General features: G+C 31.9%; 1 protein-coding gene across 1 annotated transcript; it reads right to left on the reverse strand.

Annotated features, from left to right (window-relative positions):
• Positions 1-461: 461 nt before the first annotated feature.
• On the reverse strand, positions 462-4,808 carry LOC127065690 (UDP-glucosyltransferase 2-like). Its single transcript, XM_050998423.1, has 5 exons — positions 3,920-4,808; positions 2,445-2,812; positions 2,109-2,328; positions 1,769-1,988; positions 462-1,662 (listed from the first exon to the last, which is right to left on the reverse strand). Exons 1-5 carry the CDS (start codon positions 4,392-4,394, stop codon positions 1,365-1,367), a joined length of 1,581 nt encoding a protein of 526 aa, XP_050854380.1. The 5' UTR covers positions 4,395-4,808; the 3' UTR covers positions 462-1,364.
• Positions 4,809-23,856: the final 19,048 nt, after the last annotated feature.

The raw sequence follows: 23,856 nt of genomic DNA on the forward strand, positions 1-23,856 counted from the left end.
TTCTTTCTTTCCTTCTGATAACCTCTCGGGAATGCTACATCAAGAATAAAAAAGGATTTCTACTGATAATGGTAAGGAGAGTTCCTAGCGAAAGGATAAAGTAAACGACACGGACATTGGAAATCTTTTGATACGCCTCTTCGTTTCTCTGTCGCTGTCACATCGTAAAATCTTCGATGCTGGAGTTACGACGATCTCCCTTGCGTCTTCCTACATCGTTTTTACTTTTACTTACACTTTCTCTCGCTCTTTCTCTCTCTTTATTTTTCTATCTCTCTATCTATCTATCTATCTTTCTTTCTTTAGAAAATTTTATCGGGGAGGTTAAATTGTTTTCGAAGCGTAATCCACGATGATAAATTGGAAAAATAAATTTTACTTGTACCAAAAGATTTCATTGCTTTTTCTTATCTCTCTCTCTCTCTCTTTCTTTCTCTCCCTCTCTCCCTCTCTCCTCCCCCCTCTCTCTCTTCCTCTTTCTTCATTTCCATCATTTTTTTGTCTTATATACAAATACTCTTTGGCGAAGAAGCATTGTAATCGACGCATTGTAATCTTACAGTCCAATTTAGAACTTTATCGATTTGAATCATTTGGTTTGTAATGAAACTTTTTAATAAAACTTAAGAAAATCAGCTCCTTGATCCTTATCTTTTCTTTATCCGATAGATTAAAAGAAAAATTCATTCCTCATTATGTATATTGTGTGTTATTTATATGCAAGAAAATTTAAATGTGATGTAATCATTAGATAAATTTATAAAAATAATTCGAATTCAACATTTTGAAGTTCATGGAATTTATACGCATCATGTAGCATATATTACGATAAGTAATATCAATATGTTAAATGATGGAAATTGTATAGTCTTTTCTTGCAAATTAACTAGCACTTAACATATTTTTATGTAACTATGGAAATTTTCATGGTCGCGATGAGTCAATTTTCCCGATGATTCTATCTATAATTTCATCATTCTTTTGGAATATAATTTGTAAATGATAACATTCTTGTATAAATTTCCAATGCTTCACGAAATATAACCGTCCTTTTCGCATAGTCGCAATGGCCTCGTTTTTCTCGATACGTTGTGTCTCATGAAATTTCTATGCGATCGATAAACCGACGCTTGGCGCTTGCGTATGATAACAGAATTTTTATAAAATTCATTAAAATAAAAATGAAATGTTATTAAATAAATGATATGAAGATAACATTAGAGCCTTTTATATATGTTAATTTCAGTTTCTATATTTTTTTGCCGGTTCTGCCTGCTATCTTATCTAAAAAGTTCGAAATTCATGTATATATATATGTGTGTGGGTGTATGTCTTATTTTAATTTTTCATTTATGTTCGTTTAATTAATTTTTTTTCATCTTTTTATCTGTCACTAATGTTATGTAATATTTTATAATAACAAGTAGTATTTTATAAACGACATATAAGCTAAGAAGAGCGATGACAAACAATACAACAGATAAAAAGGCGATGACATCAGTGTCGTATCTTTGATACCAAGGTTCATCCACAATACTAGAACGCAGATGAGGCGCACCTTTATGACGAATAACATATTCTATCCACCAAATGACCTTCTTCAAGTTAGAAAGTGGTTTATCTTCAATGAATTTCTTAAGATTCATCATATTTTCTTTATAACTGAAGAAGAAATATTGTTATTACCCTTTATCCTTCTCTTATTATCAGAGAAATTTTAGGTAAATTTCTCTGATTTTTAGAGAGCTTGTTATAATTATAAATTTACCTTTTGTTATTTAAGACCTCTATAATTGCTTCGTTTAAAACTTCTCTCGTAATTTCTAAAATATCGACTTTCTTGCATACCCCTAAACTCACCATCTTATTAACTTGCATGTCTTGATCAGCTAATACTGGTATTCCAACAAGAGGTACACCAGAATATACAGCTTCTTCCGTACTTTGAAGTCCACCTTGATAAATGAACAGCTTCAAGTTCGGATGTGCTATATTTTCATTTTGTAACATATAAAATGCAAAGATGTTAATTATTATCCATAGGATATATAAACTCGTAACGATGAAAGATATTGAAAAATCACTTCTAAATCACTAAATTATATTACCTAAAATCTCCTGTTGTGGAAACCATTTTGCAATATAAATATTATCAGGTATTTTTCGAAAATCTTCCGTAAATTTCCACACAACCTTTACCGGTAAATTTGATAAAGTATTGAAAAATATATTTTTCAAATTTTCTGGGAACATGTCTGGATGTACGTTTGTTCCAAGGCTAACATAAATGAAACCATTCGATGCATTATCTACGAATTCTTGTAATGCCTAGAAAGATTTAATATCTATTATACTTGACTTAAAAGTAACTATGATGAAAGAGAACATGTCGGAACACTGTAGTAAAAGAAAGAAAATATTGAATGAATTACACAAAAAATTACCTTCGGCAAAGGTTTCAAATTATTTCTTATATGTAAACCACCAAAATGTATAATATTGGGAACGTTGGGCCTGGTATATGAAATTTCTTCTTGCTGATTAACAAGTATGATACTCATGTTCTTTTGTAATTCTACGATAGAAGGTATATTACCCAGATATTTTTCTGCAATTTCTTGTTGCGGTTTATAGAATATGTTATGACAATCTACGTGTATGTGCCACCATGTTAAGACGTAATTCTGTACTCTTGCCCAAAAGGCTATATTCTGACCAGTGACACCAATATCCCAGGTTGAAGGATGCGATGGTAACAATGGATTACCAAAAGCAAAGTGAGACATTTGTAAAAAGCCTAATGAATACGTACCTATAAACATATTATAGAATTGTCAAAATTTAATAGATGGAAAATAAAAATAAAGATTTAAGACAAGAAGAATTTTTTGAGTCCTTTTAACAAGATCCTTATTCCGAGATATGAGATACAATATGAAAACGAATTTGAAATTTAATAGAAACACAATAGAAATACGACAATAAGAATTGTTTTAAAATTTCATTCATAATATTCTAAAATTTTATTATTTATAATTATATTAGTAATAAAAAATATTAATTTTGGCGTTACCTTTTCTTATAAAAAAAATCATAACAAATTATTTATTATAATATTAATTACCTTATCCACTCATTATATCAAATTATATAAAATCGAAATTATATATATCTCATTATATCAAATTATGTAAAATTTTTCTACAAGGCTTTACTAATTTTATTACAGAACTTTATGAAAAATATTTAGCAAATAATAAAAGTATATATAAAAATGAATAAGTATTTTTCTAGCTAGAGTAGATATATTGTGGAGTAGATATGAGATTAAAATAATTTTAACTTTATTCTATAAAATTATCTAAAATAATATTAACTCTATTCTATAAGAAGAAAATAATCTTAATAGGACCTATAATACAAATATTACTTACATCATTTTTCAATTAGTAGACGTAAAATAATTCCTTTCAGAATACAATTTTCCTACGAATTTTATAAGAATCATAATAAAACTCATCGATTCTTATCATACCTTATCATATCATTAACGACAAAGTCCTGTCGTAATACATGCTTATATAAGAATTAGTAAGTTTCCTCTAAATAATTATTGAAAAAATACTGATAAAAATGTTAAATTGTTAGGGACAAAGGTTTGTTTAAAAAAATGTTGTATTCTTAGTTTAATTACATGTTGAAGTAATTTGCAAATATACACAGTCATGCAATGAATTAATAATTACTGAAAAAATTGAATATTCCAAACAAAAAGATAAGACGTTTAACTTATTCGGTTTTCTTTTGATAATAATTTAACTTATTCACAATTTAACTTATTTCTTTTTTCGTAGATTAACAAACTGATATTTAGTCACGTATACTTTTTTAATTTTTGAAAAAATTTTCTCAAACTTACCTATCAAAGGAGCTTGGAATCTGTGTGCAAAAGCGTAAATGGCCGGCGTTATAATAGCTTCGGTTATGATAAGATCGAATGTTTCGCCACTATCAGGTGTGTAGATCTTCTTGAAATCAGGATGATTAAAAATACTTTCGGCTAAAATACTTGATATTTCACAAAAATACATTTTCATGATATTCTGCCACGAATATTTGCCTTTCAGTTCTAGGAAGTTAATACTTCGTATGTGCTTATAATTATAACTAAGGTCTATTTGTCTCAAATTTGTCAGATTCTTTTCGGGGAGTGGATCGGTAGTTACCAACGTAACATGGTGACCTAATAAACTCAAAGTTTTCCAGATAGACTGGTAAGCAATTTGATGACTATAAGAAGGAACTGAAATGATAACTAAAATTTTTGCGCTACTACTAAGTCCTACGTTGAGAGTCAAAAGACATGCCACTATAGTAACGATTAATGATTTCATGATGATCCCTTTTTTCTTTCTGACTTTTAAACAAACGCGGTACGATGCTGCAATCGGAGAAAAATAAACGTCTGAATAAAATAGTTCACGGTAGATCTACACAGTCTTGAGAAAACGGCTCTTCCGATTGAGTTTCTTATCCACAGGTAGGTATACTACGGCTCGATCGCACTATTCACGATAACAAACTCATTCGAATAACACGTTTCCTATATATACATTGCGTGCTACAGTGCGCGCGCGTTCGACATGCAATAAGTTCCTATTTCAGAATCTAATCACACCGATACATATACTCAAGTGTCTTCTGACTTATAATTAGTAAATTTTTTACGATTTATCTTCCACAATGATCATCTACTCTGTTTCTGCTATCTCACTATCTTTGTAAACATTATGATTGATTTTAAATGAATTATGATTTCAAAGTTCTTTATTTATGAAACAATTTTAGCAATATATCTCATTTATAATTAATTATATATATTATTATATACATTATATTTAATTATATATATATACATAAATATTATATTTATCAGATCAATCTATCAAATCCCACGAAATCTTTGGAAAGATTTATACTTCCGTAATTAAAGAATTATAACACCTAAGTAACATCTCGTTATGTAATACGAGTTAATGTCTACAATGTGCTTGTCATCTGAAACTTTCCTGACAATCTTACGTGACTCAGCAAACTGTTGATAAGTATTTATTTGCAGTGTTTTAATAAATATTTTGTTAACACTATCAACGGACGATTATAATGCGATTTTTTATAGTATCCATGTAAAATCGAATTTGGAACGAAATCAAACTATTATTTTTTAAAGAAAACGAATAAAACTCTAACAAAGTGCAAGATACACGATTTATCTACAGTCGTAGAGAGTCATTCTTTTTTTTACCGAGTTTCCAATCGATTGCGTTTATCCACGGAAGATTGCGTAACAGTTCGTTTCTTTCTTTGTACTTTACGCTAGATCGAATTCGGAGACTTTTAGAGCCATTAAAATGGTGTAATCGTAATTCTTTTGGATTCTTCTTTAAGTTTAGTCATAAGAATCTTTACTTTATAATAATTCTTCTACCGGTCATCCATTTCCAAATGTCAGTTCACATTTTCTTAATGAATTAAAAAACCATAAATATGTGTTTTCCATTTCTTACATATGAGAATTAATAAGTCAGTATTATATAATTACGTGATCTTTATATAACAGCAATCAAGTCTTGACTATCTAATAGTTATAGTCTCTATGTATAATATTTTCTAAGATATCACTATTTTTTTCATTTTTTCAAGTTCAACATCTTTTTTCATTCATTTTTTAAACTTTCATTTTCATTTGAATCCTCAAATACTCTTATCTATTATACGAATGAAAAATACATCAATTTTCTTGTTCAAATTTATAAGATAAAAATACGTTCATGGTCAATTTACATGGGTATACGACAGGCGGTTCAAAATGAAATCGTTTTTTGGGGTAAAGAGTGAAATTCGTTTAAACGATAATAATGGGCGGTTTTTTCGAAAGCGTGTTCAACAGAGCGGGCGAAACGAAGAAACTCTGACGAAATAGAGACAGAAGAAACGCTATCGCACCTCTCTATTTTTATATCCGTCCGTTTGTTTTCCCATTCAATCTTGAAACGTTCTCTCCGATGCCCGTCAATGTGAACAAGTAAAATACAGCGTGTTATCTGTTTCGTTCGAATGTCAACGAAATATATTTTCATCTCTTTTTTGTATGCAAATAAAATAAATCAATTAAATGTTATCGATATTTTGAAAATGTTCTTTTATATCCAAAAAAAAAAGTACGTTCACATTATCCACGCGAATACATTCATTCGTCTTTGTTATTAACGCGTTAAAATTATTATGAAATCTTCGTTCTCACAAGATTATCATAATTTACATAATTGATGTAAATTTTGGGATAAATAATCTTTAATCGAATACCTAAAATGAAGTTTTATAGTTACGAGTTATATGAAGATTTTAAAATAAATGATAAAATGCACGTTCTCATGCAAGTTTCCATTTCTTCATTATCTGGTCGTTTGTAAAAAGATGAAACAGTTGCATTCGATTTCTCTAAAGGGATAGAATGAGTGAGAAAGAAGGAACGATAGTGAAGCGGAGAATTGGAAAATTTATCGATGCACGTGCACCAAAAGCGAATCCTACGAGAGCAAACATTTGCCGGCGAATTCGCACCCACGCAGTCGCGTGCGTTTCTGGGTCGGTAGGGTTGGCAAACAGTTGTTCCGATTGCTCGAGAAAAGCCAAATACAAGGACCTCCTCCAGTTTTAGATATTCGTGCATTCGGTTGTACGTAACATACGAAAAAGAAGAGTCTGTAAAAGATAAAGAAAAAGAGAGAGAAAGAGAGAGAGATAAATAGAGAGAGAGAGAGAAAATTTTGTAAGATATAACTCAAAGTCTTTGATATTTTGCCAAAGTACCATAGATCTTTTTGTTTTCATATCACCGAAGAAATCATGGAGACGCGCTTATATGTGAAAAATGTGGAAGGTACACGTACGGAAGGTCACGTATATGAGTGTGTGCGTTGAAGTGAGAAGAGAAAGAAGCAACTGATGGAAGAAAGGAAGGAAGGAAATGGCATCGTGCGTGCGCAAATCTTAGCGACGAGGAAACATCGAATCGATCATGCTCGCCCGATGGCACTTCCGCTGCGATTTGCCCGCTCAAGCGACACATCTTTGAAATCTTGCATTCTCTTCCTTTTGCCTTCTCCTTCCCATCCTTCTTTACGGTACCTTACAAACAGTTTCTACGTCGCGGTAAATTCTCTGGCACGGATTTCCCTTTTGTTTCCCAAGGGATAAACGGAGATATAACGATAACTTTCCAAGAAGTATCTTAACTTTAAGCGTGCAAGTAATTCACGATTCAAAGAATTTACGATATTTTGCGTATCGTAAAATTGTTCGTATATAATTATATTCATTACGATGATTAATTATAACAAAAGATAACGATAGATAATTCATAAAGCTTTCTATTATTAACATGATGTATGTATTAAACGATTTCAACATGACATATGTTACTGAAATTAATACAAATCAAGTAAATCAATGAACTGGATATAACAAATCGTTGAAATTAATTATATCTAATAACATAGCGTATTATACTTTCTCTCTCTTTCTCTCTCTCTCCTCTCTGTCTCTTTCTCTCTTTCTTTTATTAAGTATGAAACGTTCGCATTGAAATTGAGTTCATCCTGCCTAATACTCATCTAAATCAAAGACTTTATCAGAAGACAAGAATTACGCTCGCCAAACAATTTCAACATTATCGAAAGTGTCATAATTCCGTTGATAGGACCTAAGTTTGATAATAACGGTCGAGACGGTTCATAGTTGAAAGAGATTAGTCGATCCATTTCTCCCTCTTTCTCTCTCCATCTTTTTCTTCCCCTAAAATTTAAGAACATACATATATGAGAATAATAATAATAAAATTGTGACATTAATCTTTCCTCATATAAGCGATGATCGATCACTGTTAACATATCCAAGAAAGAACATTGAAGAAACGAGAAAAGCGAATCAATCTGAGTCCTAACAACGAACCCCTTTATCCTCCAGTTTCTCGTATAATCCTTTCCGTCCACATCCGAAACTAACAGAAAGTATTTATGACTGCCATTCATTTGTTGAATATCCGTAAATTACTTTAAACGCGTAATGGCTCGCTCCACTTTCATAAATTTAACATTTTCACTCCACTTCAGCTGCCTTTACTCTTTAAGCTACTTCCTCGAAAATAAATTCGCGAATAGTTTGCCATAATAAAAAACACGAAATTTCTTTCGCGATGGCACTGCTACCTGCGTGACTATTCGCGACGACGACAACGAAGAACTCAAATGGAAAAGAGAAAAACGAACAATAGAGTTTTCGTTTCCACCGTCGAACGAGAATACGAAAGAGAATTCAAAGTTAATTTGACGAAGAATACATCGTCATACTCCATGCTTCCATCGAAATAGATCTGCTTCTCACGTTACGTTTCTTCCGCAATCTACGAATAAGTATATGCAAGAGTTGGAAGGTGAATGAGAAGGAAGATACAGAAAGATCAAAAAAGATAAAGAGAGAGAGAGAGAAAGAGAGAAAATGTATGTCGTATTAGGAGAGTAGAATTCCAAGCATCTCCATGGTAATGACGGAACTCGATTATCCGTAGTCCGTGACATACAGAAATAAATCAAGGCGGAAAGAGAGACGTAGATTAATGTAACCATTTAAAGTTCGTATGCGGAATCAAGCATAAGGCCAAGTACAATTCTTAGTTCTACGTCGCGTAACTTCCCAAGTCTAGTTACTTCTCATTTTCCTATCACTTTCCGTCTTGTCTTCTTTTCCATTTAAACTGCAAGGATTTGCGTAGTGATCGAATGATAAACTTAATGACAAATAATTTACAAAAGAACTGTGACAAATAATTGTCCTGAAATAAAATATTTATTTGTAGCAATACTTATTTGGTCTCGAATTATCAAGAATTGAAAAATTCATATTCTACGACCTCAGTGATCTTGATATTAGTTATTATAGTTATATTAGTACAGGATTTAATGATTATCAACTAGAACACGCGATATGCCTCTCGGGCATTTAGTAAATTAGAAATGATGTATTCTGTTCCCAACCTATACGAGTCTTCATAAACGAATCTCCAAAATGCAATGATATTGAAGTAACTAGGTGAATCTAAATCCACGATGGATCAGCGTTTTGTATATTGGATCGACTGTTTGCATGTCTGAAAACATATCTACTAAATTGTATCACGCATGAATCATTCTCTGGACAATGACAAAATGATAAAGAACAAAGACCTTTAATCACCGCCACTGTATTCTGACATCGGAAAAAGTTTATAATTAATAATTATTTGAAATAATCCGATCACGCGATACACTTACCAAAGAATTTTACTAACTTTAAAAACGTTTAAAAATTCAACATACTTCCTATCTCGCTAATTGTATAATTAATAGTTTCTTCTCGAATATTTTTAATGAATAGTTTAAATGATCGATTTTACGAAAATATACTTCATTAAATTCAAAATGTATCGAATATGAAATAGGTCGACGTAAAAGTAAATCTGCCGGGAAATGTGGAACGAAGGACGAGGAACGGTCGCAAGATGGCTCAACCATGGTCTATCACGACCGGTAAATCATGCATAATCGTAATTTACACTGCGCATCGTCCTATGTTAATTACAACGAAGCTCCCGGCAGCTCGGATCGCGGTCGAACGAGTTACGAACCGGTGGAGGTTCACAGACCGGTAAAATTTATGAGCTTCAGGACGTAGAGACCTCTCCTCTTCTCTCTATATATATCTCTATCCCTCTCTCTTTCTCTCTTTCGTACGAATGTTCCATACCCGTATCCCTCTTATTCTCTATCTCTTTTTCCCGCGTTAGTTTTCTTTTTTCCATTTCCAACTTCGTGTTTCTCATTTTTTCTATCCCATTCTTGTATTCGCGTATTCCTTCATCCTTTTTCATCCTTTTACTAGCGTTCGTATAGCTCGTGACGTTGCGATATCTCGCGAAGCGAAAGAGCGATGAACAACTAGACGAGAACGTAACGAACGACCAGCGGAGATTTTCCAACGGCGACCTGGATTCCGACACGAGTTCTTCCTTTGTGGATAAACCAAAAAATATTATTTCGCGTTACCGGTATACTACGAAACAGCCGTCTCCCCACTATCATCTTCTTTCATCCGATTTGTTTGTCCAATATTTTGTGCAAAACTTTTTGGAAGAAGGCCGATGTAAATGTAATAGGGAATTTCAAAGTATGGTACTTGTTTGTCTTTCAGTGCTTGTGTAACAAATAAAAAAGTAACACATGAAAGATAAAATCTCATTAAAAATCATAAACGTTACTCACGTCTCTGCTGGAAATAACTTTTAAATCGAGTGTATAAAGTTTACCACGGCTACAAGTTTATCTTCCTGAAAGCGAGAATACCAATTTCTTTTTCAATTTCGTGGCCTCGAAACAAATATCTACTGCAATAAATGATTTTTAGCGTTCTTGCCAAGACTCGCGTATGAATAGGTGCTTCTCTTCCTTGTCTTTTTGTTTTTCCTAACTCTCTCTCTCTCTCCCTCTCTCTCTCCCTCTCTCTCTCCCTCTCTCTCTCTTTCTCTCTACCGATTTTCGCAGCCGCACACACGTAGATGCGAGCTAAACGATTTTCTTATAAAAACTTTCACAGTACGATAACGTGCACGCGCGCTTCTAGGCGTACACGTATCGCGCTTGATATCTCGAAATCTTCTACGGCATACGAATTTCACGAAACTTTTCGAGTTATCCTCTTCCATTCGATCGCGAATACAGCGTTTAACTTAAAATATGCAAAATTCCCTGGAGCAAGAGCTTTTCCGGACGTACGCGTTCACCGTTTAATTACGAGGTTTTATGTGCCATGATATCGGGCAGATGCTCCTATACAAGCCGTTTATTATACATACCTACATAAGTTAATGGCAAGCGTGTATTAAAAATTTACGCTTTACTAACCGTTGGACGTAGTACGTTTAGAGGAAGGAAAGTAGTAGAATTAATAAAGTTTTGCGATTCTGGTAGCAAATGCATTAATATTTAGTTTCATTTTAATATTTCGGTTCGGTAAATTTTCTTCAAATAAATTTTCAACATCAGAGATAATGAATAATTTTAGATTCTTAAATTCTTAATTTTTCATGGATAAACATCTGTAAGAATATTCACTATTAATAAATAGAATAATCTATTTGTCAATAAATTAGCTTTGTAATACAATTTCAAGGTAGTTAATTACCTACAGTAAGTTAGGTGCATACATTAGGTCTCTGATCAATATTATCCACGTAGAATACTGTCAATAACAGCGTATATGCATCAATATCGAGCAATCAAAGCTACTACTATCATTACCTCCTACCATGAGTACGATAAATCTCCTCGAATTACATATAATTATGAGTGTCCACAATCAACTTTAATTTCAACAAATAACCTCGACTACATGGGGTTAGTATATTTTCAAAGGGTTAAAACGGAATCCTATAATTTCCGTCAAGGTATTCTCGACGAAGCATTCCGATTTCCATACTACGAAATATCGTCGAGTAATATTTTAAAAGGAAACGTATCGCGATATTCGAGAAGAAATATCTCGATATCTCTCGACGACCTTCGCTGGAACGCCGAGGAGTAAAGGTACTCGAATGGCAGCGATAACCGAAATGGAAGCCTTCGCGGATAGATCTTATCGAGGAGAAAAGCAATTTGCGAGCAGCAGCAGTAGCAGCAAAAAAAAAGTCGGGAAAAGAGCGTAAAGCGGTAGGAGAAGAAGGAGGAGGAGGAGGAGGAGGGGAAAGAGTGGAGGAGGAGGACGAGGAAGAGGGAGTGGAAGAGGAGGAGGAGGAGGAGGACGAGGTGGCGATGGTGGTGGTTCGAAGAGAGAGCGAGAGGTGCTTTTGTTCGAAATCGATAAGTCCGGTTGGCTGTTAACGCGCAGACGGTTCGAAAAAGTAGTCGACCGTGCGAAAAATCGTAGCGTTAGCCTGCCGTTATCGAACGCTCGCACGTTAGCACTCTGCAAGCACGCTTTTAATCCGTTAAATGCCATTTCCTTGTACACGTCAGCTGCGAACCAATGAGCTTCGGATGCTTCGAATGTCTGACACTTTCCTCGAGTAATAATTGTCATCCGTCAATCCTTTCCTTTGCGTGGTACGCATTATCTTCAGGGCATTCTTTCAATTACTACTTCACGCGATTCTCCTGATGAGGATAGCCTTGGTAATGATAATTGAGTCTTTAGTTAATTTTGAACAATCGATCAAAAAACGAAACAAGACGAATAAATATAAGATCGATATATGTAGATATCTGTTAAACGAGGATAAAATCGATGCCGATACAAATAGATCTCGTTTAAATAAAATGATAAATTTGGGAAAATGAATCAAAAATAAATAGGATGACAAAATTTATAAGAATGAGTTACGTTAGAAATGAAATATGAAATTCGAAAATAAAGTTTAAAATTCATTGTGGATGATTCGAATATTTCATTATTTTCTCAAATTCTCAATAAGAACGAATACCACTTCCAAAAATTTCCACTTCAGAGTCGATCCTATGTTTTCCCTAGCTTCTCGAATTTCGTACCGGATTCATTCGAGCACGCGTACTGTAAGTGGAGAAAGAAAATAGAGATTACGGGAATTGGCCGGCGATCTACGTTCGAACTTCATAGTCAGGAACTATAGCTATATCGGAAGGGTAGAAAACTAAAATTCGCAACGGCTAACCCTTCTGGAATCTTTCTCAATGTAGTGGTAATTCTTCGTCTAATAAAATTTTCACAATGGAGATATAAGTAAAGTTAAATAAAAATTTCAACAACGGAAATTGTATTCGATCGATGAAAAGTAAATACTCGTTTATATGTATACGTTCTCAGAGCCTATAATATCCATTTAATCTAGCATATTGTTTTTGAAAATATTTTTTTCACTATTCTAAATTGTGTTTCTCACAAAAGCTCAAACGTTTATTAATTTATTAATAACTTTATTTATTAATAATTTTCTCGTTCATATGTTTTTAGAAACATATTGCACCTCTGATATATTATTAACAAATGGTTATGCATAATATAAATTTGTAAAAGACTTTTTATAAACATTTTTTATAATAAATTGTTCATAACTAAGTAAATTAGTTATAAAAATTGTTTATCTTTAACTGTTTATAACAAATTGTTAAACTGGTATATATGTATAAATATAAATTCATTATATGATGTTCTTTTACAAGAAATTAATTATAAAAATATTTTATTAGGAATTCTCTATAATAGATTATTATTAAATATTGTTAATTGTTTAGCAATAAAATAGAAAATAATTTTTCCTTTGAAATGATTTTTGTTGGAAGTCTCCACGACTTTCAGTTCCAAAGATATTTCCATATAAATATTAGATGCTCGAGTTGAACTACTGACCTATATAATTTCTTAATGCAGCTATTGACACATTGATCTATATAAATTCCTGGAATTTGCGGCACTCTTTCCAGCTGACTTTTATACTGACATACTGACCAGTATAAAAACGCAAATAGTTTTCTCCATTTACTACGATTCTTATTCACGTTGGTATTTACACCACATATTTATAGAATTCTAAATGACAATTTTTTTAAAAGTCGTATCTTCATAACAGAAAGTCGTAGAAACATGAAACAAAAACCAATTTAAAGAAAAAAATGATCCCTTTTCTAGTAACAATGAATTGCAAAAATATTCAAACACTTTCTAAATTAAATAATAATTTTTAGATTAAACAAAATGCTCTAAACGTTTGAGTGAATACATGAAGTATTTAAAAAATTTTCAAAAGTTGTACCATTATTGTAACAATAATAAAAATGATAAAATATCTTCATAAATTTGTATACATTAAGAATTTTAATAAGAAATACACATATATTTTAGAGATCTGCTTTTGCATTTTGTAAGGATGGTCACTCTGTTGAGACAATTCATCATCTTTCACTTGAAGTATGTGACTTCAGCGATAGATAATGAACTACAAGCGCAAGTGGGGAATACCCTTATGCCCTATCATATCAGTCTATAAGCTTGAGTAGCTTATACCATTCTCACACATAATATAATGATCAGTTTAGTTTGGTTTAGAATAGATAATGCTACTAGGCTGTGAACTCAAGCTTTTCATTCTTTCATATTTACATCCTTCTTTAATGATGATATGCCTGTCCCAGTAATCTGTGATAAATACTACACTGCACAGATATGAATTTATTTTACGATATAAATGCATAAAGATTAATAAATATAATTGATATGAAAATTGCTGAATATTTATATATCAAATATTATTTTACATAATATAAATATAAATGTGTTTCCATTTTTACTTCTTCTCTTTCTCGTCATTATTCTTATTAATATATTATTATATTATATATTATTACTATAATAATACTAATAATACAATCTAAAGAAAATTACTCCAACAGGAGAAATCATTAAAAAGATAGTGCTAGGACTTTTACTCCATAGATAGTGTGGAAACGAACTATTGTTTTGATTTTTATAAAAATAATATATAATATACAAGTATATATTCGTATTTTAACAAGTATAATTAGTATTTTTGACCAAATAATCGACAAAATCTTGATTTTAATCGCAAATTTATATACTCAATATACAAAAATATAAAATATAAAATATCCAATTTATTTCTTATGGAAGTATTATTAGCAATTTAGAATTAGTACTTTAATGTTCAATCAGAATTATCTTACCCGTACTTCCGTATAAAGTACTCGATGATAAACCGAGCCGTTCGACGATACATCGAATCCGTACTAATAAATTGAATTCTGATCAACATCTATGAAACTATCCCTTAATGATCCAGCTTGAAGAGAAAAAGGAGGAGAATAAGATAAAAAGAAAAAGCGAAGATGAGAAAAAGGACAAGAGAAAAAAAACTGGAACACATGAAAATAACAAAACTCAGAACAAGAGGTAAACATATCGAATGAAATTATCAAATAAAATTTGAGTATCAAAATGAAACTCTGAAAATCCCTACTGAAAGAAAGAGATCCGCCCAAGACTCCTCTCAAGGGCCCACACCCAAGGGTCTTTCCCAAGGGTCCCACCCGAGTGAAACTTGAATAACTGATCTAGAATAATCGTTTAAACTATTATCTACATCGACCGGCGGAATTTTCATTATTTAATCTAAATAGAGATTTAAATATATCATAAATAATCAATCCACATCTCACCATGTGCTATATTTGGAGACCTACGATATTATTAAATTAATCGTTAAAAAATCGTAAATTAATCGATATAAAAATTATTCTGCTCGTATATTTTTGTTCTTTTAAAATCAAATAAAATCTCGATCACATCCAATATCTTTTAGAACAAAGTGTACAAAATCGATAGTACCACGAGATCTATTTATTTCAATCGAAAAGTAGGAAAGAATTGTTCCACATTTCATCTAATCGAAAAAGTTTTATGTTCTTCCGTATAAAAATTTAAATCAGTATGTATTGAATACGATCGATTTTAAATCAATACTATCACATTATCTATTTCCTATATACGTTTCATTATCGTCTTCGTAACCCGCGTATAAAACGAATAAATCTATGTTCCTCTAAATCTAATTTTTTTGGTTATTCTTTTTTGATTATTTATTCTTTATTAGAACTTATTAATATTAATTCTTTAGTATTTCTGCGAGCGAAAAATATTTAAAAATGCATTGAAATATTTAAATCGCAAGTAATTACAAACGTCTATAGAACAAGAAAACCCTATTCTGAACTAATAAATAAATTAAAAAATAATAAATTATTCACGAGTAAATTTCCTCGTGGTCACTAATGCTCTTCTACTAATTGATTACGACCAATCATGTCGATTTAGACTTTTCGTCCTCGACATGATTGAGTGATCGAAAAGACTTATAAATTAACTTACTACTTAAGAAGTTCTGCAATGGCTCCAAAACACTCGTCCGTGATTTAGATCGAAATTGAAAGTGGATAGTTTAGGTGGTTAAAAATGAGATCGATATTGATGTTGGTTGAAATCCTCTTCAGCAGTGAACTGATTCTAATTCGCGGTAGATATTTTTTAACGGACGGTCACTGAAGTTAATTCACAAAACTCTACTGTTGTTTATAAATACAATCTCTGCGATTGTTAAAAAAGCAAAAACTTTGCGAGCAAACACTGACTTTAATGACTGCATTGCACGCAATCCACTCAAGTTCACTTGTTTAAATCGCGAAACGCGAACGAACAAACACTGCTTCTACTTCACGATATTTTGATTTTTCCTTTAACGATACAAACACTCAATTACATCATTGTTTCCCAAACGATTGTAGTCACGTTCTTAAGCGGAAAATTAATAATATCATTATTATAATATGAAATAATATATTCCGCACTCGTTTACCTATTTATAAAGAGACTGCTTCGATGTTTATTCTACGGAATAAGGAAAAAACTGTTTCGATAACAGTCAAGATTAGTAAAATGTTTGTTTTTGTCAAGGAAAATAGGTAACAACTGCGTTTGAACATTATCAAAATATTACATTAATTCTATTTTATATTTAAGGTGTATTCATGGTAGGAAATGTTTAAATAAATGTGCTATTGTTTAATTATTAGTTGATTATACTTCGTGCACATTTCAAATTGTTTAAATAATTCTAAAATAGTCGGATATATGATATATTTAAGCTTATCTGTGTGGAAAGTGCTTAGATCTTTACTCGTCGAAGTCCAAAAGAAAACTGTTTCGATAACAGTCAAAGTCATTTACCACATTGTTTTTGTTCAAGTTATAAGAAAACAAGTACTACGTAATGTACAAGGACTTCTCAATATAAATGTTTTGAAATATTAATTTTCATTTATTTTACATTAAATGCGTGTTTCAAGCTATGATATATTTAAATTGATGTATTATTGTTTATATATTAGTTTATTATCCTGCTTAAGAATTACATATTGTTTCATTTATTATAAATTATTTGAAAATTTGAATTTACACGTATTGAAATGTTAATTTTTATATTAGTATTTTATATTATTCGTTTTTTACGTTCGTTATACTGTTACTAAGAATATTCTATTATTTAATTATTAATTACTTACAGTTCACGTACCTAGTACATTGTTTAAATGTTAATAAAATAATCTTATTTATTAACTATTCCCTCTCGAGTTCACGATTTATACTTATCGAAAGATTAAATTGAATTTATTTCATATTACTCCTATCTTCGATCTTTGTAATGTTGCTAAGAATATCCAATTGTTTAAATATTAGTTTATTGCACTCCGTAAAGATTGTTTAAAAAATTAGAATTTTGTGAAAAATATAAAGTATTAAAATTTGTACGGGAAGAATAATTTTCGATGTTTACTCGTCGGTATGCAAAGGAAAACTAACGCAATAACCGATAAAGTCACCTGAAAGTTAGTTTTTGTTGACATTGAATAAAGATAATATCTCCGCGTTCGAACGTTTGAAAATATACGTTTAGTAAGATATCAAGTAAAATTATTATATATTTAATGCGTATTACGAGCTCTGTAACATTAAACCGAATATACTATTGTTGAAATATTATTTTATTGTAATCCGTGTATATTAATGATTGTTTAAATCATTACGAAAATAGTAAATCAACCTTAAATTCTAGATAAATTTCGTATAACATATTCTCTCCATACGTATTCGTTACTTACTATTTTAGAATTTTCCATCTCTCTCTCTCTCTCTCTCTCTCTCTCTCTCTCTCTCTCTCTTTTGATCGATTTAGAAAGTTATTCAATTTCATAAAGTGTTTGAATATTTCTACACTTACGCCAATACCATCAATATGATATGAGATGTTTTAGATCCATACATTCAATGAATTATTACAATCGATTTTCTAAACCGTTAGCCCTTCCATATTTTTATACGATGTTTTGTAATATAAATTTAATATTGTATAAAGAATATTTGAAATGTTAGAACGAACGGTGGAACCGAAATAAACGTTCGTTTTCCATTCATTTTTGATCGTTGTACGATAACAATGGCTTCAGCCACTTAAATTGGAAATCTCCAATGGAAATATTCTATTAAAACGATCGAAAAATCTATATCTCTTACGAAAACACGACGATGGCCCTTCATTGATTTCGAAAAATCCATAGGAAGATAAATATCTATAGGTGCTGAATACAATCTGAAAATTTGCAGTTCGCCTGATCTCATTTATATCGATCGGTTTTCGTTTTTCACATATTCGAGCTCGAATTCGCTTGCACGTTTCTATCTACGAATTGTATATCAGTTTAGATGCAATACTCTTTTGCAGTTGCATCCCATACCGACACCATTTCGCGTATACTCGAAACGTAACGAGTTTTGAAAATTGATGAGCCACGTTTCGTGATTATTGCGGCTCTTAACAAGACTCGAAACAACATCCGCTATCGAGTCGGCACGGATACCGTCGTTAAAAGCATTAGTTACGCTTACGAACCTAACTATTTTACGAGACATATTCAGAAAAACAAAGTATGCGTAGTAAAAGCAAAAAAGGGGAAAAGAAAGAAAGATGAAAAGGTTAAAATTTTCAAAAAACCGAATGCGTATAAACTTATAAATAAATGTAATCGTATTTTAAGAGAAGATGGAAAATGTTCCAAAATAAAGATAGATTAAATAGGCGTATTTTATTATTTTTTCACGTAAAAATCCTTTTTATTATTGTCCCTCATTCGTTTTCACTGTTTTCACAATAAATATGCTCTTTTAAAAAAATAAAATCTTTGAAAAAGTGTTCGACAGATTTTCATATATTACACATTGTACTGAATATGCAATATTTTGCAGTAGATAGGACTACTGTATTTATATTTTTCGTATCATATATAAGTCCATTAAAAATACAATTTATTATGATACAATTTATAATGAAGAGCAATATGATTGAAAATGAAATAATGAATCGTATAGGTAAGTTTTTCAATGAATTAACTTTGTTCGTCAAAATAGAAAATGATCCAGAATCTTAAAACTCGAAATAAGTTTATTGATATTTCGATCGAGTTTACTTCATCTTGCTAGTCTAAAGTTTTTTCTCCCCAAAAATTGATTCGAACTTTGATTTATGAATGGTTTACTTTAACCTTTCGACTCGCTCTATTACCTTCCGTCATTGATTTGTTCACGAAATGAATTCGAGAGGAATTCTTAAACTTTCTTATCAAAATTCAAAACTCAATTTAATGAATCTTTACGTCTGCCGATATAAAGTTTCTCTCGATATAGTCTTGAAAAATAATCGAATACTATCGATTTGTTTCAGTTCTCACGAGAAAGACTTTTTCTAAAAAAGGTCCTATATATCTTTCGTTTGCCACAATATAGTATGTTTTCAGATCGCGAGAGAGACATTAGTGCAATAAAAATTTGTTACACGCATAGATCGTTATTGTATTGCGTGCGTGTCGCGAAAAACGCATTTTTTCTTCGTACCATTTTCGTCGGCCGTCCAGTGAAAACGTTGATGACACAGCGTAACGATTAATAACGTGGGCATCGAGATTGATGGCCGTAACGCAACGAGACACTGCGCCGGCAAATTTGAGAAGCTGAATGACCATTTCGCGCTGAAGAAATAAACTGCCGCTTTTTTACGACTTTACAGAATGCTATTTCTTTGTTTTAGTCAAATGAGATCGCATATAGCCATGTCTACGGCAATTTCGTTCTATTTATAATGATATAAAAACATCTTTGATAAATTGTTTCAAAAAAACAACGAATATATTCTCGTCGCCTACAAAAATTGTGGATTAACTCTAAATTAATCATCAGTCTTTTCAGTTTAAACATATAAATACAGATAAACATTCAAGATCCATGCATGTTTATTTCTCGGATTAGAAAAATTTGTTTTCTCCTGTTTATTCATCCTATAGAATTTAAAAGAAGATAACCATAGTCTTGCAACATTGATAAATTTCAGAATTATCGATTTTCAATTGTAATTGAGTTGAAAAGAAGTCTTGTAAAATAAAAACTTGACGATAAGCATTGTTCCGAATTTACAATGTCTTTTTGACATAAGCATAAACGATAAATATTCAATGAAATATTACATAGCAGATAAGATCATGTTCGATGGACACGAGAAACCATATGGAATGCGAATGAATGAGAAATTTTTTAAGACGTTTGTATTAACATTGATTTTCAAAAATTTCTGTCATACATACGTTCACTTTATTTGTTAGAAACAATGTCCTTTCCCGTTACGATATTATTCAACAAATAAAACACAAATAACGTTTTTGTATTGACTTTATTAAAAGATTCAACTATTCGATTCGATAATTGATATATATATATATATATTTTTATTGTGACATTTTCTTCAAAAAATGCTACTTGTTTACGTTGAATCTATAAAATGAACTTAACCACTTCTTTAATCAAATAAATATTATTACCTATCTATTTTTCTATCCTTTTCATGTAATTTTCACCGATGACAATAGAAACAGAATGGAGTAGATCTAACAGCGTTGAATAAAATTCATGCTGGTCGCGTTTACGTTCTGTTTGTCCAGGTGCTAACGAACTATGAATTCGTAAAGCAAAAAAGGAATAAATGCCGTGGGGAGGGTAAACCGTAACGGTGGTCAGAAAAGATAGACAGAGAAAGAAAAGAGAGTTGGATGGATAGATAAAAAAAAAGAAAGAGAAAGAAAGAGAGATAGACAGAAAAGAGAGAGGGTGGGAAATGAAAAGGAAGGGTGGATTTGTTCGAACAACGTTTTTTGTACGAGCCGCGAGCAACCGCAAGTGCGGATGAAACTCAATGAATTATTCACCTCCATTCTTTTCCGACTCTCCTCTCCACTTCGCTCGAATTCGCGCGCGCATGAGCAAGCGAGAAGTAACGAGGAAACGATGTGTACGCATGTATCGACGGTGAATGACACGATTTCGTGTCAGTGGCTAACACTTCCAAACTTTTTCTTTCACGGCATACGCCAAATCTCGATCTCGTTAAAAAGGATCGACACTTTGAGAATTCTACACTCGATTACGGATTCGAATAGAAATTTAAAGTTATCGTAAAATCGTGACAGGAAGTGCTGAAAGCAAAGTTTTTATTAAATCATGTCTCGTTAAAGACGACCTTAATTATCTTTGATTCTTGTTCGTCTTATCTTTCATGTAGACATACCGAATGATCCAATAATTATTGAAATTTTAAATATATTTGGAACTATTAGAATCGGAGAGAAATTTATATAAACAAAATTTCAATCTACAATATCTATAAAACTTATGTTATTTCCAAATCATAATATATCATCTATCATACGAGTTTGCAAAGTTTCAATTGTATTCGTTGTATAATTACTTTATCGTCACTTAACTCAATATTAATTGGCTATTATTTTTATTTCATGTTTCATTTATGTTATTTCTGATCGTAGTCCTCATTAAATATTATCTAACAAAAGAATTTCTTCTCCGTATAGAATTGGAAGATATAGATAGATAGATAGATTGATAGATAGATAGATAAATACAGAGAGAGAGAGAGAGAGAGAGAGAGAGAGAGAACGGACGATAACGCATAGATAATGGTGGGAACTCGCGCGTTCGTGCGTAGTCACGCTCGATTCCGCGTGTGGCTCGAGGAGGTGGGCATCCCCGATTTATCCCGTACGTGCAACCTGACGACCTGTATTAATAGTCGTCGTCAATCAGAGAAGGCCGCTCTCGACCGGTGGAATGCGATTAATCTCGATCAGCTCGTCCACCGTGAACGAACGGATTCGACGCTTAGCCGAAACACAAAATTGAGTTGGTCGCTTTTGAAAACATACCGAAGACATGTTCTTATACGCACATAATTTTGTTAAGGAGAGTTAAAGTTTTGGCACATAATTTTGTTAAAGAAAGTTAAATTTGCTTCTTGCTCGATCTTTTTATTAATTTCTAGAACAATTTTTTTCTTTCCTCTCTTATATACCGATACAATTTTTTCTTATCAATCCGATTTCATAAAAGAATTAATGTCACCGACTATACTACTTTTAAGTAACCAATACCATCTCTTTTCTTTCGTCTTTGAAATAAGAACTTCTAGAGAAGTACCTGAAAAGTCAAATGGAAAGTTCGTGAAATCTTCAAATTGAAAATCCATTTCTTCCCTCTGATTCTTCGGCCTTGTTATCGAGGTTACCGATAATCCCGTTCATATTCTTACCGGCCAACCAAGACGTCGACGAAAAGCTCGATCATATCTTAGAAGCTCGGGATATGACAGAACGGTTCCATATTAAAATCCATTAGAGAATACTTAGCCTCTTCAGTCGACATGAAATAAACGGACCATGGAAGCACTTAGTCCGAACACTTCAAATTCGAAAGCTGATTAGGCGCGATTCACTAAAATTATCCCTGTAATCCGTTGCAAGTCTGGATTAAAGGGATCGCATTCAAATAGGATTTCGAATTCAAGCTTCTCAGAGTTTCGTTTCGTCCTCTAGATCTTCCTTCTCTTCTTTTTCTAAGCTCCATCTTCTTCCCCGTTCCTTGTTCCTTGCCCAATCTCTATCGAAATTCTCGAGGGGCCACAGATAGAGATCCATTTGTCATATTCTCGAGGATACCGAGCGCGAAAATGAGACGCTGGTGAATGCCTCCTGGCACATGGCTTGAACGGCTTCTGTGATCCTAAAGAAAAGAATCCTCGGGAAGGAAGGAGTAATAGATAGATAGATAGATAACAGAGAAAGAGAGAAAGAGGGTGAGAAAGAAGCAAAAAGAAGGGATTCGTGCCAAGGTGAACTAATGAGTTACGTGTCGACGAATCTTCCTTCGCATTTCCAAATCCAATTACGGAAATGAGATGTCTGCGTTTTATTTCTACAAAGAATTTCGCACACGTACAAATAAGATTTGAAATAATCTTTGGTAATATAATGATAAGAAGATTTTTATTATCACATTGATGTTCATTCTATGAAATTTCTAAATATGTATATGTTTTTGAATTACAAATAACAATAATATTTTCTGTAACTTTGTGATTTTATTTTTCACGACAATTTATATTTTCTTTCGGCAAGAAATTGCATTTAAGCCGCTTTCATACAACAAAGCTGAAAATCCTCCTATGTGGACATTCGTTTTTCAACAGTTATACGCTTTTCTCCGTGAGACCAAATGTTGTTCGTAAAAAGAGAACGGTAACATTTTTCGACTAATACTGACATTTTTTAAAAACAAATCCATTCGAAATGAATTAATTATACGTGTGACAAGTAAATTTTAAACTTGAAATAAAGAAACTCAAAATCGATTCTTTATCAAATCATTCGTTGTAAACAAAAGAGCGAACCATTCGATTAGATCACTTCGTTTTCAAATCTTGGAAAAATAAAACTCGATCCCCCACGAATGAAAGAAAGCACTCAAAGAGAGAGTATAATCAAGACGGTCTAATGAGAGACGTGGCACGAAATTCTTATTTGCATCTCTTTCTCTCTCTCTCTCTCTCTCTCTCTCTCTGTCTCTCTCTCTCTCCCTCTATCTATCTCTAAAACTGAATTACAAGAACGAGAACGTTCCCGACATCGAATTATCCCAGGCAAATCCACCCTTAAGTTTTCTTCTTTCTACCCAGAAAATAAAATGACGACGAATTTCTTTGTGTATATATATATATATATATATATATATATATATATATATCTATATATATATATATATATATATATATATATA

Source organism: Vespula vulgaris, chromosome 8 (assembly GCF_905475345.1).
Source record: "Vespula vulgaris chromosome 8, iyVesVulg1.1, whole genome shotgun sequence".
In the NCBI taxonomy this organism is placed as follows: Eukaryota; Metazoa; Arthropoda; class Insecta; order Hymenoptera; family Vespidae; genus Vespula; species Vespula vulgaris.